This window comes from Thunnus thynnus, chromosome 11 (genome assembly GCF_963924715.1).
Source record: "Thunnus thynnus chromosome 11, fThuThy2.1, whole genome shotgun sequence".
NCBI classification, from domain to species: domain Eukaryota; kingdom Metazoa; phylum Chordata; class Actinopteri; order Scombriformes; family Scombridae; genus Thunnus; species Thunnus thynnus.
The window spans coordinates 26620387-26635746 of NC_089527.1; the positions used below are offsets into that span (position 1 = coordinate 26620387).

The window sequence follows — 15360 nt, forward strand, 5'->3', positions numbered from 1 at the left end:
AGTTTCCCTTTAAGCGGTTTTTTGAAATTTGTTCTGGTGGGTTTGTCTATGCGATGAAAAAGATTAAGTTCCAGAGTTCCAGGCACTGTTCTTTTAATTTGTTAGAGCTGTCAGAGAGCTAGTCCAGGTTAAGCTCCCCCATTATTATTAACTCAGAGGACACATACAGTGACCAGAGTTTTGCAATGTCCTCCAAAGCTTCAAAATGTGCTGGCAGGGGGCAGTACATACCAACAATGGTCACGTGCATGTCTCTACCAAAACAGAGGTCCAACACAATATATTCTGAGCACAAGGGGATTTCGTGGACAGTGAGGCAGTCTTTTACATAGATCAGGACTCCTCCTCCCTTACATCTTCGATCTCATCTAAAAATGTTGTATCCATCTATAGTAATGTCATTATTTGGGATCTTAGGGGAAAGCCATGTTTTAGTCAGATCAAGGTCATCAGGGGAGGTTTCATTTATCAAGAAGTGGATGTAGTCCATTTTTGGGAGCAGGCCTCTGATGTCTAAATGTAACAGTCCAAGCCTGTGGCATATTTTAAAGTCTTGAGATGATGAAGTGTAACATACTCTTTAGCTGTAGCAATAGGCGGGCGAGAGGGCACGACAGACACAGGAGGATAAATTAGATTTTTGAAGGAGAGACACTTTAGGTCAACTTCTATGCCCAGCTACATAAATGCTGACACATCTGTCAGACGTGTAAATACGCAACTGTTCGATAATATGTTCTCCATATTAACTCAAAAGTTGATAATATGTCAGTGTTGTGTTTACAGTTTGTTTGTGCTGCCCCCAGGTGGCTGAGAAATCAATTAATGCATGTTTAAGAACCAGAAATGATGGAAAAAATATCACATACTGAACATTAGTTACAGTCCTGAATAGACGACACACTCCTCTGGATTTACACTGGAACTTGTAGACACACACACACATGCTAGCACACACACACACACACACACACACACAATCACATGGGAATAATATGTTCAGGATCTTTAAAGTCACCAATGCACAAATTTGACAAGCAGTTCAAAAAGGTACAGAGGGATGTTCAAGCACACAGACATACACACACACATACACAAACAGTTTTGGGGTGTGGAAGGGAGGGAGTTGTGTTGGGATTATGGGTTTTTGTCATGGGTCCTGTAGTTGCCATGGCAGCAGGTGAGTGTGGTGCCAGGGATCTCCGCTGGTCCCAGTGATGTCACAGCAGCAGACTCTGGCAGCCACACAGCATTCCTCTGCTCTAAAAAAGCTGAAACAAGCCCTCCACACACACACACACACACACACTCAGAAACACGCATGCACATGTTTAATGACTCACTGACCACGAAGAAACCCACTCAAACTCAAACACACACAAGTTTAAAACTACCTTAAGTTTGTTTAATTTCAATAGCTAACAACAAACATTCATCAAGTACATGAACACAGAAACACACACACACACACACTCACACACACACACATTGCTCAGCTCAACTTTCTGGTAAATCAGGACACACCCATTGGCTTTAAAACCCACAAGTCAGCTGAAGTGGACACACTCATAACAGTGTGATGATGTAGCACTGCCGCAGAAAATGTTAGAGAAGAGCAGAGAGAAGCTTTAAGAGAAACTAAAGCTGATTCAAACTGGAGGCTTGGTCTGTGGTTTACCTAAAAGTTTGCTCATTTGAACGTTTTTTTTCCAAGAAACCTTAAACGAGTCCACCTGATCGGGCTGGTCTGAGATCAGTTCCAGTTGAGCTGTGGTTGATGGGAAGAAAATTCATGCCTGCACATCATGATAACATCATGAGTGACATTCCTGCACTGCTGGCAAAAGAAAACAAGAGAGATAAAATACCTCGCTGATACTACACAACATTTTCTCTCCAATGGGATCATAGTTTTTTGTTTTTTTGGGGGGTTTCTTCATGGCCCATGCAGGTGGCTGTGCTCACCTGGCCCCACCCATGTAAAAAAAAAAAACAAGTCACACCAGCATTGGCTGAAAATGGCAAAATTCAGCTTCAAAATCGGTTCGTTTCAATAGAATCGCCGCATCCACTGGATTCGGTCGGGCCAGGGAGGTTTGCGCGAATCTTTAATGTCGAGTTCAACCTCGGTGAACGCCGTTAACCATCTTGACAGCACTGACCTTTGAAGAGCCAAACCAGAGGATGCTATTATAGGTTATTAGCTGTGTTGCACCATCCGCATGTATTTAACATCCTCTGTTAAACGTATAAACTGCTCCACATTAGAGAAACGACAAAGATTCCGTGGTACAAATACATCTTTTGAAAAAAACAGCGTGAGCTTTTTGTCCTGTTCAATGACCAAACTAACGAGCTTCCTAACTGACGGTTAGCATGATACAGTACCGAGTTAAACCTTATTAATGAAATAAATAAACCTTTATTGAATGAAAAGACATACGATACTGAAAGAGCTATAGTAGCTCACCAACTAGACTTACATCATCAAACCTCTCGTATTGTATGGGATTAAATTTGTGTCATAATAATTTAATCTGCCAAAGAACCAAACAAAAAATATTAAATTGAAGGTGAATGAAAACACACTGAAACAAAAAAATGACCTCAAAGGCAAAAAACTCACAATAAAACTATAAAAGAGTGAAACATTTGAACACTGATCAGGATTTCTCTTTTGCGTGTGGCCACATTTTTTTTCAAGAGAGAGATTTTGTTCAATTATGATGATGCAAATTTAATCCCATATAATTGCCTGGTTGTCACAAGGCCACGTGGTTAAACTTCATCGTGTCACTTTCTGTTGTGAGTTGGTGACTGCGGTGTACGGACACCAACGTGGTTTCATTACTAACATTAGTAAATACATGAAAGGAGACTTTCGCCGTAATGGGGGATTCAAACTAGCAAACCCAGCCAGAAACCAGCCTCTGTTACATCACCCAGGATCTGTGTGTGTGTGTGTGTGTGTGTGTGTGTGTGTGTGTGTTGCCCTCTAGGCTGAAGCCCAAAACAGCAAAACAACCTGACATGCAGTCTCTAGAGTTTTTTCCGATCTATCCACCCTGAGGTTAACACTACACACACTACACACACACACACACACACACACACATACACACACACACACACACACACACACACACAGCGAACTGCATGTGCCTCCCTGTAAACTCCCTTTTTTCTTTCCCTCTCCTCCTTTTTCAATATTTCCTCTCACATTTAGACCTGTTCTTTTCATTTTCTACACATACTCAGTGCTGGAGATGTCCCCTCCCTGCTTCCAAAAAGTGAAAACTTTGAAAGACTGATATTAGCAAAAAGGAAAGCCAGCTGTGCGACTGAGAGATGTGTTTATGGTTGTGTACGCAAAGCGAGAGGGAGGGAGGGAGAGGGGTTTTAACAGGAAGTGACTTGTAGATATAAACGGCTTGCACTCCTCTCTCTCAGTCTCTCTCTCTCTCTCTCTCTCTCTTCTGTCCTTGCCACAGTCACTCTGGCAGTCCCTCAACTTTAAACTAGTTTGTGTTTTCAGTTATTCAAAATCCTCTTTACGCTTCGGTTTTTTAAGCACTGGAAACCTTGCAGTGTGGAATGAAGGTCGTTTTATAAAATCCCACATAATTCGCATTAACTCTAATAACAGACATGAACATTCTCTCACACGTATTAAGCGAGTGTCTCTCTCTCATTCTATCACTCATCCTTATTTCCCACATACACACTCCCAGTAATACAGATGGCCTGTTTGCCATCTGGTAAAGCTGTTTAAGTCCACCTAAAATTAAATCGTTTAAAAATGTTTACTTTTATTGTTCCACCACAACCCTCAGGCCTGCTTTTGAAATTAAATACCCTTTACTCCTCTGAGAGACAAAAAAAACAGTACTGAAAAGGGTGAAATTTATGTTATTTTCTAGGTTTCATAACCTTTTATCTGTGCACATTGAACACCTTAGAAACCAAGCTGCAGAGGTTAACGTCGGTCAGTTCAGATGTTTAGTGGTGTGGTCTCTATTCTTCAAAAGCACTGCAAACAAACACCTTTCAATCACACACGTACAAAGAGAAGTTCTGATGTAACACATCTCCTTTCAAAAAAAAAAAACCAAAACATTTTTTACAGCAAAAAAGGGTGACCCTGTTGAGTTTCATTATAAACAGATAAAAGTTATGTTTGCATTGACTGTTACTCACAAACTCCTGTATCCTTGAGGTCTAACAAATGTGTTGAATGCTTTTTCTTCCCAATAGAACATTTGCAAAGCAGATTTTAAAAAATATTTGAAAATCCTGCATTGTTTACACCCATGTTTACTAGCTTACAGTCTTCTTCTTCACTGCCTTTGCTGGAGCATTTGCTGCATTTCTTGACAAATCTTTGCTCCAGTGCTCCGTGCTAACACTAATATTCACACCACCAACTGCCAACTGCATGTTGGCGGGCGTTATTAGCTCAGAAGTGAGAAAATGAGAAATGGTGCTCGAAATAGGCCTATTACAAATCCAATGTGTGGCTTTATTCGGAAATTGGTCAAATTTACACAAAGTCCAGATGCCCTGGTGGTCTAATGGTTAAGACACACACCACATAACCGCAACGTCCATTGTTTATCCATGGTAACCTTGAAAAAAAATAATAATAATTACACAAAATTACTGGTATCATGAATTCTGTGTGCAGATCAGAGAAATCTGCCTCAAAGTTCAACACAGTTCTTTTTTCCTCATGTGAAGTCCAGCCAGAATCAATAAATAATGAGGTGATGATAAGCTTTCTTACAGCGCTTGATTTGTTCTTTAACATGAAAGCCAGCTGATATGTGTAATCAGTCAATCAAAGCGCACAAACGTTTCACACGTTGGGCTCTGTTTTCGTGCAGGTGCACAGCCAGCAGAGGCTGAAACACTTACATAATTTCCCATCAGGCGAACGCCAGTTGTTTTTGCACTTGTGCCTGTTTGGACATTTTCTTGGTTTTTAATGAACCTTAACTCTAATGATGAACGTGTATCATTTTGAAAACATTTCTGCTGGAGGATGCCCAAATCTTCAGCCGAATTACGACAAAACTCAAAATTGCAGCGATGCTTTCATGAAGTTGTTTCACCTCATTGTTCTGCAGCGAAAACACCATAAATCATCCAAGTGAGATGAACATCAAAGTATCATCTTGTTATCATCATCATCAAACAGGATGCTTGTGACCCAGTAAACCCATCAACATCTCAACACAACAGCTCAGACAACAGTAAATGCATCATCTGTCTGTGTTTTAACACACTCCGACATACCCATTAATATAATGGCAATATGACAAAATGAAAGGCCTCTGTTTTCCCTTATAAGGACCTAACATGACTCTAGCATGACTCCGTCTGCAGTCTTTTTCTGTATCTGTTATTGTAAAGGCTTTTTGGCATTCAAACTAACAACAGTTCTCTCTTACCTATTCTGCAATCTGTTATGGCTCTATTCAAACTTCCACATCCCTATTTTACTGATGAATATTCGTTATTATTTATTATATTTAATTCAAATATTATTTTGATTACAATTACATTTTGTGTACTCAGAAATACGTTAAAATCACAATCACAAGGTAGTTGGTTGCTGGCTGAGTAAAGTCACATCGTTTTTCTGACTGTGTTACATTATTTTGTAGAAGGGGAAGTTGATTTATAAACTCTTTCTTGCTTTGAGCCAGGGGCAGGATAAGAAATGTGTCATCTCAAGGTTTACACTCTTTACCAAGTTTAGGATGCTACAAGAAGAAGTTACAGAAGTGATACTGAGTCTAAAGCAGCCAGATCGCCTTGATGGCAGCTTGGACGGAAAAATGACTCAAACATGAGACTGACATGAGAAATTGCCAACACATTTATGTAATGACGTTCTTCTCTGAAAGGGTCTTACTTTGTGTGCTGCTGACACTAAAGGGGAGGCAGCAGGCAAACATTACATCTGCCGTGATCCGATACACAGCTCTAAATGAATGCTGCCCTTGTAAAGCTCTCTATGTTGTAATGTGGTTGAGACAGAGTTCAAAGGTGTCAATGTGTCGAGGCGGCGTTTTTCTGCTCTTTTTGTCCTGGATTGTTATGTAGCGAAGAGTTTAATTTTGTATCATTTTACTTGTCTTTCGTTTGTGGAGCTATTCAAGGACAAGTGACTAACATGTTGAAAAATGGTAAAAAAAAAACAAAAAAAAAAACAAGTGTGTGTGTGTGTGTGTGTTTGTGCAGAGCAACACATGCTTTGACTCTCATGCTCTCACACCCACCAACTCCTGACCAGCAGCTGTGATGAGGTGGTGTGTGTTCCCGGAGAGATGTGGCACCAGTAGCAGAATGATACTGGGAGACAGAAGGTCCTCAGTGACCCTACTTGCTTTGCATGCGCACACACACACACAAACGCACACACACACGCACACACACACACACACACACAAAATCACAGGGGATACATTGTCATTACTCTTGATCGGTTTCCAGGGGCACGTTGTAAACAAATCATTGTTCACTTCTCCGCACAGCAGGAGGGGAACAGAAAATTAGAGCGAATGGACCACAGTGAGAATAATTATGCCAAGAAAGACAACAGAAAACAATTCAAGTGACGCTGAATGAAAATGTGAGGAAGGACTGAGATTGGAAAAGAGAGAGACACATGAAGACAGAATGAAGAGTTTCAGACAGGGAAAGGGAAGTGCAGACGGGAGACGAGAAGGAGGGAGAGTGGGATAAGAAGCGCACATGGTACTTTGTCTGAGAAGGGACAAAAATAAACTCAGCTACTCATATCAAACATGAGCAGAGCTCCCACTGTGGCCTTGATATGAAATTCCATGACTTTTCCATGACTTTCCCTTATGGAATGGAGGCACATCTGTGCGCTTACATTTTGTCATTTATGGTTGTTTCTCAGCTCAGACAACTTATAAAGGGCCTGCTTTACAATACAACAAGAAAACCACTGACAGCTCCAAAATACTTTTTAGCCACAGTTATGTCCTGTCAGTTGATCCAGACTGAAATATCTCAACAACATTTAGATGGATTGCCATGTAATTTTGTATAGATATTCATTGTCCTCAAAGGATGAAGAATGCTGACTTTGGTGATTCCCTGAACTTTCCTCTTGCAACAAATGGCGTGTGTGAACATTTGATGAGAAAAGAACAAATGATGGGAAATACAGTACATACAACATACATACATTGCATGAAACAAGCCTCGGGTTTGTTTTTCTAGCACATGCGCGGTTGGGGCACCCATAGTGCAGACAGTCCACAGACCTGCGTGTTGATGTTCGTACAGGGGTCCACACAGACCCTCACGGACATTACGTCACACAGACCCGTGCATTATGCAGACACAGAAGCTATTAGCCATAAGTACAACCTCTCATAGCCACTAATATGGCGGTGGACTCTTAACTTGAAAACAGCCCTGTGTTAAAGCATAGCAGGGGGCCGTGTTGGTGGGGGCGTGTTGTTTCAGGTACCAGTGAGACAATGAAATACAATCCAGGAAGTCAAGTTGGAGTTACAGATTTATGTATTTAAAGGCTCATTTGACAGTAAAACACCAAACAACGGTTTATAATACTCACAGGATAGGATTTTACAACTGCTTTCACTTTACAAAGTGAAAGCTGTATTCCAGGAATGTTCTTGGCCTTGCAAGGTGACGTCACGACAGCAAAAGTCGCGCCTGATTAAGTTTTTTGCCGGACGACCCTGCGTTCTTTTGCTGGAGCTCCGTAAGTTAGCACCCGCGATGGACTGTGTTTTTCCACGCAGGGCTGAAGCAGGTCTGAACACAGTCTTCGTCTTGTTACTATATTCCTATCAAGTGACTAATAACAAGGATTTAGACATCCCAAGATAACGTATTGATTCCCATTTCACTTCTCAAAAATCCATAATCCATATTCAACAAACAGAATGACCACTGGAAACCCTGCTGTAATACTAGGCACAGTCTGGCGGTCAAACTCTGAGACATTAAGGCTCTACACTGCAAACAAAAGCACAAGAGAGATGGTGAGAGACAGTGTCCTTCAGCACTGTAACAGCGAGCAGTCAGGCAACACACCAGCCTGTCAGGGAGACATCCAACCATGCCTTCCCCCGAGCCGCATCCTGGAAAACCTGCATGTGTGTGTTTGTGTATGTGTGTGTGTGTTTCATTCACTTGTGTGCATGCAGCTCGACTGTTAATCCCACACAACTCTCCCAGGCCTGACTGGCATGTCTACCACCACGCGCTGTGTTTGCCTTCTGGCCTGTTACACAGTAATGCTGTAAGCTAATTACTGATGGTTTGCTGGAGAAAATTGATATAACAGCCTGAGCCTAATGTGTTTAACTTGATTGAGATTAACGTCCCTTTAACTCACTCTTAATATGTGATAAAGCAGCGCTCTGGCAGCCGTTCCAGCTCATCCTTACGGGGGATGACTATGGGCTGAATAACAATGCATGAATAAGTGAAGATGAGCTTGAGTGATGAGGGAGGGACAGTCAATTTAGTTAGATTTTTAATTTAGTTATGGGGTAATTCTGGGTGAAATGTTATTGCATTAAAATAGAAAGACTGTCTTAGGCCCAGTTCAGATCGCTTTTTGCAGGTTGCAAAACATGAGGAGCACCACACTGCCTTTTTTGTTGAAGCCTACAGTTAAAAAAAGAGCCGTGTTCTGTTCAGATCATGGTAACTACGGCTGGTGAAGTCATATAGCTGCAGGTATCCAGCCACCACTAGTTTGTCCTCCGTGATCGTTATCTCCACTTGTTGTTGTCACCACCATGAAAGGCTCACCGCTCTACTCATCCGATCGGACGATAGGAAAAAACGCAAATTACATGAGGCACTTTTCCACTCTGAGTTTAAGTTTTTTTCATCTCAAGGCGTTCAGGGTGCTTTTGCGAAAACACGAGGGACTCAGCGATGTAAAAGCAGAGAGCAAAAAGCTTTACTCTCATCGAAAACAATTACAAAAAACCGCCCCAGGCTGCTAAAAAAGTGCTCTGACTGATCAGGGCCCTTAGTCTTTCTGTCTCGCTGTCAAACACACTCATATGAATACAACAGCATCTACACCACTCTATTAGAACGACCATCTGGGTTTCACAGCTTCATTTGTAATTAGCTACAGAGGAAATGAAAGTTTGAACAGAAACATATGATAAGACGGTCCTTGCATTTCAATGTGCACCATTCTGCTTTACCCCAGACTTACTCAACTCCTCCATGTAGTCCTACATCCTTAAGGAGTCACAGAGGGCTTTAAGCACGTAATTATTTTCTTATTAAAGTAGAGAAGTGGGAAGAGTTATTTCTGGCATCAAGGGTCAAGAGGTGACTTGTTGTTGGAGCACCTCTAGGGCTTGAATGGATTTGAAGCTCTCACGGATGAATCATCCGTGTAAAAAAAAAAAAAAAGAGCAACTGCATTTGAAAAAATCCAATAGTCAAAAGATACAATGAAGCCAATCACAACTGTCAAGGAGCGTGGTGGTAAGAAACACCCAATCACTACGCTTAAAAGACGTGTTAATATATTCAGCAGTGCAAATCAGGTCAGATCCGGCGTCAGTTTTGAATGAATTTAGTAACCATGTTGCAGGGTTTTGTTCCTGCATCAACAAAGCTTTAGCTACAACTCACATTCTCCCCTCTGACTGGCTCCTTCCCCGCAGCAGTTGCCACTCTGCTCCATGGGTACTGGAGTGTTTATTCACCATATCAAACTGACAGAAAAAGCATCAACTCTCCGAAACCAGAGGTGACATATTTATATTTTATCAACACAACATAACTCGACAGTATTGTTAAAACATCCAGGAGACTCCTGTGTTCAGGAAAAATGTCCCGTGAAAACCATGTATCTCCAAAACATCAATTTTCCATGAGCAAAGAAAAACAGCCTTTTTTTTTCAGATAATCCAACTGGGTTTTTTTAATGATTTATTTAGCCTCAAAAGGAGTAGAAACGCTTGATCCTTCAATCCCACTGAAATATTAAAAATCACCAACTTTGGACATGCATGGTTTTCATTGGATAGTGACGTTAAAAAAAAAACTCTCAAATGCTCATTTACAGTCAGGGAAAACACATCTGGAACCAGCAGTTTCATCTACTTCACACAGTTGAGCCAACGGGTACTTTCCACATTCACACACTGCTTTAAACATGATGGGAACACACTGACAATGACACATCTTCTAGTGTGTGTATGTCTAGCTCTGTGTATGCATGCGCGTGCTGACACAGGATCTCGAGTGCATTGATTTATGAACTTTAGCTATTTGACCACATCATCGATAAATGTTGAAACTGTTCCACATCCAATTTCGTAAGTGCCTCACGAGGCAAACATTGTTCAAACCCACAGAAACAGCATTTCCAAAGATACAGAATATGTCAGGAGCAATTTGGGGGAAATGTATTTAAAATTGTGCACCAGACATCCAGAATATCTCCACTTGATTGAATGATGCAGCAATAAAAAACATGAAAATCTTGGGTTTGAATACTTCATGGGGTGTAAACATCATATAGCTTCACTGTGAAACTGGAACAAGCTGATACAGAATATATATGATACTGTTAGGATGACCATGAATGACTGAAACATGATGATACAGAACAGAATAAGATGATTTTAACAACTTCAAAGTTACTTCGGGTGAAACAAAAAAGGGAAAACTAAATATTAAATGGCACAAACCAGAACAAGCACGAGTCTGACTTTCTGCAGCTGATGATGATGATGATGATGAGGAGAATTATCTAAACCATTAGCTACATACAGGCTCTTTAGCTGAACATGCAATTACTGCATCCATGTAACAGTTTAGAGCTCGCGGACTGAACAAGCGCTGCCTTAATTGCCTGCATGTGTGTGTGTTTTGATGAAGGAGAGCTGAACAAACAGGGGTGTGTGCGTGCATGTATATAGAAGGTAACATGGTATGTGTGGGCATCTCAGACACACATGTGAGCACGTGTTGTGGTAGTAATGCGAAGCCAGCCTCGCCCTTTCCCTCCGTTTCAACTGCTCTCCTCAATAGATTTCCCTTAAAGGGGAACTCCACTGATTTGACACATCAAAGTCTGTTTACAGGTCTTGGGGAGTGTAATTGCATATGTGGAAAATAAAAAAAAGTTGTATTAAGTCAGATAAATTGTCTAAATCCTTGCTCCTCCTCATCCTCCCATCCAGTATACATCAACTTACTTTAATACCTGAGACTGAGAAAGACTTTTGTTGACAGTTAAGTGATATTCTAACACCTTTCAGTGGATAATGAAAGGTTCAATGACAGGCCCTTGCTGTCACAGCTGACCGTGCCTGTCACTGACATCACTCCTGTCATCTGCCCATCCTTTCATCTCCTTCCTCCCCCAGCAGCAGTCAAAGAACTCTCTGTTCAGCTGGATCTTCCAGATGGGGCTCGCTGGGGCTCATATGCAAGGACGGCCCATAAACTGTAAGCACAAGAGCCTGGCCAGAATCATCACCCCCCAGCCCCCTCCACCTCCACCCCACCCATCCATGACTGACCGACCGCTGACATGAAATATGGAGCTTGAAATCCTCCTCGTGCCTTATTTTTGTTCGGGGCTAAATGATCTCACACAGACAGGTGATGCATCACTTGAGGCTTCTATTGAGTGGACATGTTAGACATGAAAGATGATGATGCCCAAACATGATCCTCACCTCTCCGCCCCCGCTCTTTCGTGAGGTCCGGTGACCTGCAACCTGAGCACAGGTGAGGGTGGAAAAGCATGATGTCACCATGACATTGGTGGGTTCATAGGTGAGGGGTCTCATTGGCCTATAAACCAATGTTAATGAACTTCTCCTACAGTGTGTGTGTGCTTCTCTGCAGTAGACTCACCGTAGTACTCCTTTCTTTCCATGGTATTTAATCCTCAAAAACTATATTACAAGGTAAGTAAGGCGAATTCTTATGAAGGTAAACTAATCCTTAAGAAGCTTTTGATTGCTACGAATTTCAGTGTAACACAGAGGCAATGACTCAGAAGTCAAATGTTGTTTTCACCTTCAGCAGCTATCCTATCATCTGAGAATGTGGTATGGCTACTTTGAAAGCCAGTTTAAAAGGTCAAAGACGGAGATTGTGGAAGTTGAAACGTTTGACGCGCCAGTAGACGTGTGCCACAAGATCCTCGCCGCCTGTCATGTGCGCATCAAAACCCGTCTAGCCCCTGAGGACGCAGGAGAGGTTGTAGACTGGCTTTGAAAATGAAACCTGTTACTTTTCAGTGCAGACAAGTGGACATTTCTAGATATATCTCAATTTGTTTATTCCAGTGCTCATTTCTTCAAGACATTTTTTCACTTGTTGAAGCATTTTATTCCATTACCAGGCATATTATGTCTTTTGCACTTGGTCTCACAGCCCCTTGTGTATGATTTTACACAATTACTTATTGAACAAATAATAGATCCAATGTTTTGCTATTTTCACTACATGCTTCCCTTAGTGGAAGAATTCACAGGTCAAATGAGGCCAGAACATCCGGTCAAAACATCACAGTGATCACAATCATTTACCTTAATGATGCTGCTCCGGCGAGGTGCTGCTTTCACCGACTCCAGGAGGATGGTGTCGGTGTCCTGGCCGCCGCCACCGCCGCCGCCGGGGAGGATGACACCGCTCCGCCGGCCGCGGGACGCTCTCGGCGGGATGAAGTCCGGCGCTCCGTCGCTGCACAGCCCGTCTCCAAATCCATCACGCTCAGACATGTCGATGAGAAAGATCAAGGGTCGATTTTGAAACACAGGTGAGGGAAAATTAATCAACTCGTCGTATCTGACCCGAATAAAGTTTGACTTGGCTGTGCATGGATGCCATTTAAAAGGAGAAATGGATTCGCGCTTCAGCCGCTCAGCACTTCACCGGCGGTCTCTGGAGGAAAAACTAATCCCCCCAATTTCCTAAATTATGAACAAATGCTCAGAGTCAGTGAACCAAGCCGTGTTGACTTCAGGCTGTTTGTCTGAGCTGGTCTACACAGTCCATTCCCCGAGTCACTGAAACGCCTCACTGTGGAAATCAAAGCATCACACGCAGGTACAGCACAGACTTGGATAAAAAGCTGGACTGGTGTGCTCCCCGGAGACGCGCAACAAGTCTTCACCCTCCACAGTCTTGTTTTTCTTCGAGAGCTTCAAGACACAGTTTGTGCATCAAAAGAAAAACGTTTTAAAGCCTCAGTGCATGACGAGAAATGATGAAAACGAGGTGGTGTTAGTCAGAAAAAGGTCAGAAAACAATCCAGCGTTGGCTACCAGGCTGACCGAAACCTACTCCTTTCTCCCCCAAAACACATCGATGTCAAAGTGCAAAGAGGAGCGAACTTGCGCTGCAGTTGGCGTCAGCTGGAGAGAAAGAGCGCTCATCTGGCGCTGCGGGGCGCATAGCTCGTACTGAACACAGCCGCTGCGGTCGTCTTGCTTGTACTCAGGGCAACAACAGACGACTTTTGACGAGAATAGGGAACACAATTGACAGTCGCGCCACCCCTCCCTTCATCCCTTCACACAGCTCCTCCTACAGGCTGGCCCACATCATGAGTGACGCGCCGAGCGGCCAATGAGCAGCCGATTCGGAGATTTGGAAGCAGTCAAAGCTTCTGATTGGTGGAGAGGCGAGTCCCAGGGAGCGACACAGGCTCATTAGGACTTTTTAAGAACCACAAACCAGGCATTGAGGGCTGAGGGTGGTGAAGGGCAGATACACAACAGGTTTTTTTCTGTTTTATCATTAGCCTAATTAGATGGTATGAAGCAAAATAGCCAAGCATAGCATAGGCCTGTGTGTAAAGGCCATATCTGAAATTAGAGTGACAAAACTCCCCACATTGTCTTGCTCACTGATGATACTTGGGAAAACACATACAACAATATCCAGGTGATTAGATAAACACCGCATTTTCTCCTTAAAAAACTAATCAATAAAACACTCTACTGTCAAAAGACTGGAACAAAGCAAATAAGGGAAAAATACATTTAGATGTCTAGAATTTTTTTTCAGTTACTTTAAAACCATATCTCACGAGTAAACAAACAAAACACCATACATGCTTTCCTGAATAAATTCAGCACAGGAACTATTTTCTCTCCATTTTGTCACTTTAAGCAACTTTTATTTGCAATTCATTCAAAATGCAAAGATTTTGAGAATTACCGTAAGCATCAAACTTTTCAATCACAGACCTGAAACATGTGGCTTTAAAGATATACCACAAAGTCGAAAGACTGTCTTTATATCCATAGGATCCATGTGAATTCAGATGTCTGAGGTGCACACCTGACCCCTGACCTGTAATTATTGTCCAGTTGGAGCTGGTTCACAGTGCAGGCTGACCAGTAAAGATTGGTAGGCTGTGTAGAGGTATAATAAAAGTGTGATATATTATTCATTGCTGTGGCAAAATTGCCATTTCTCTCTTGGGCCCCTTCCAGGGAGGTCAGAGATCAGGGTCAGGGAGACAGCAGCACCCCTGAAGCTGGCGGGGATTTAGTGTCTTGCTCAAGGACACATCAGCAGGTTGGACTCTTACACACACATGTTGTTGTCTGGATAATGTACAGGCTTTCTAATACAGTGACTCCCAGTCAGGGACACTTGTACCTCAGGGAGTGCTTCCGTAGTTTCCAGTTTAACTAAATTTAAAAATATAGAAATTATATTTTAGTTAAACATATCCAGCAATAACCAGCTACAATGGTGATTTATTAGTTTATCTACAAAGGACATGCATCAGAGTCAAGTGTAACAACCTGAACAGTACTTGCTGCAATTGAGGGTCATGTCTAGATGGTAACCCTGGATTTGTAAAAGATCTTACAAGAGGGATCATTTTAACCCAAACCATGATCTGTTCCTAACCCTAACCAAGTGTTTTTGTGCCTAAACCTAACCAAACCTTAACCACAGCACTTTCACATCATAAAACATCATTATTTTGTACAGTGACAAAAAGTATGCACAAGGAAGGAACAAAATATTCAAATCTCACAAGCGTTTTGCAAATCTAGGGTTATCAACTGAGAGTTTAAAAAAACAAGTTAGCGCATGAGCAGTGAAATAAAAAAGCTAAAAAAAAGCTAAAGATAATAAGAAAATTGTAGAAATGTCCACTTTTAGTCATAGGAACGCCAACATAATCAAACCTACTGAAAAAAAAAAGAAAAACAAGATTAAGCCTAAACGTTGTCAATGTATTAACAAAACCAAGAGTCTACAGCCATGTTAGAAGCTTTGTGAGACTGTACTTTAGCCCAGCAGTGGTTTGAGCTAAATGCTAAC

At 42.0% G+C, this 15360-nt stretch overlaps 1 protein-coding gene across 1 annotated transcript in view; it reads right to left on the reverse strand.

The window, feature by feature from the left end:
• The window catches only part of plcl1 (phospholipase C like 1), an 87563-nt gene extending 73903 nt beyond the window's left edge, over window positions 1-13660 (reverse strand). Inside the window, exon 1 of the mRNA XM_067604191.1 lies at window positions 12600-13660. Coding sequence (XP_067460292.1) covers window positions 12600-12791 — 192 coding nt within the window. The 5' untranslated portion in view covers window positions 12792-13660. The remainder of the gene's footprint in view (window positions 1-12599) is intronic.
• Between the last annotated feature and the right edge of the window lie 1700 nt (window positions 13661-15360).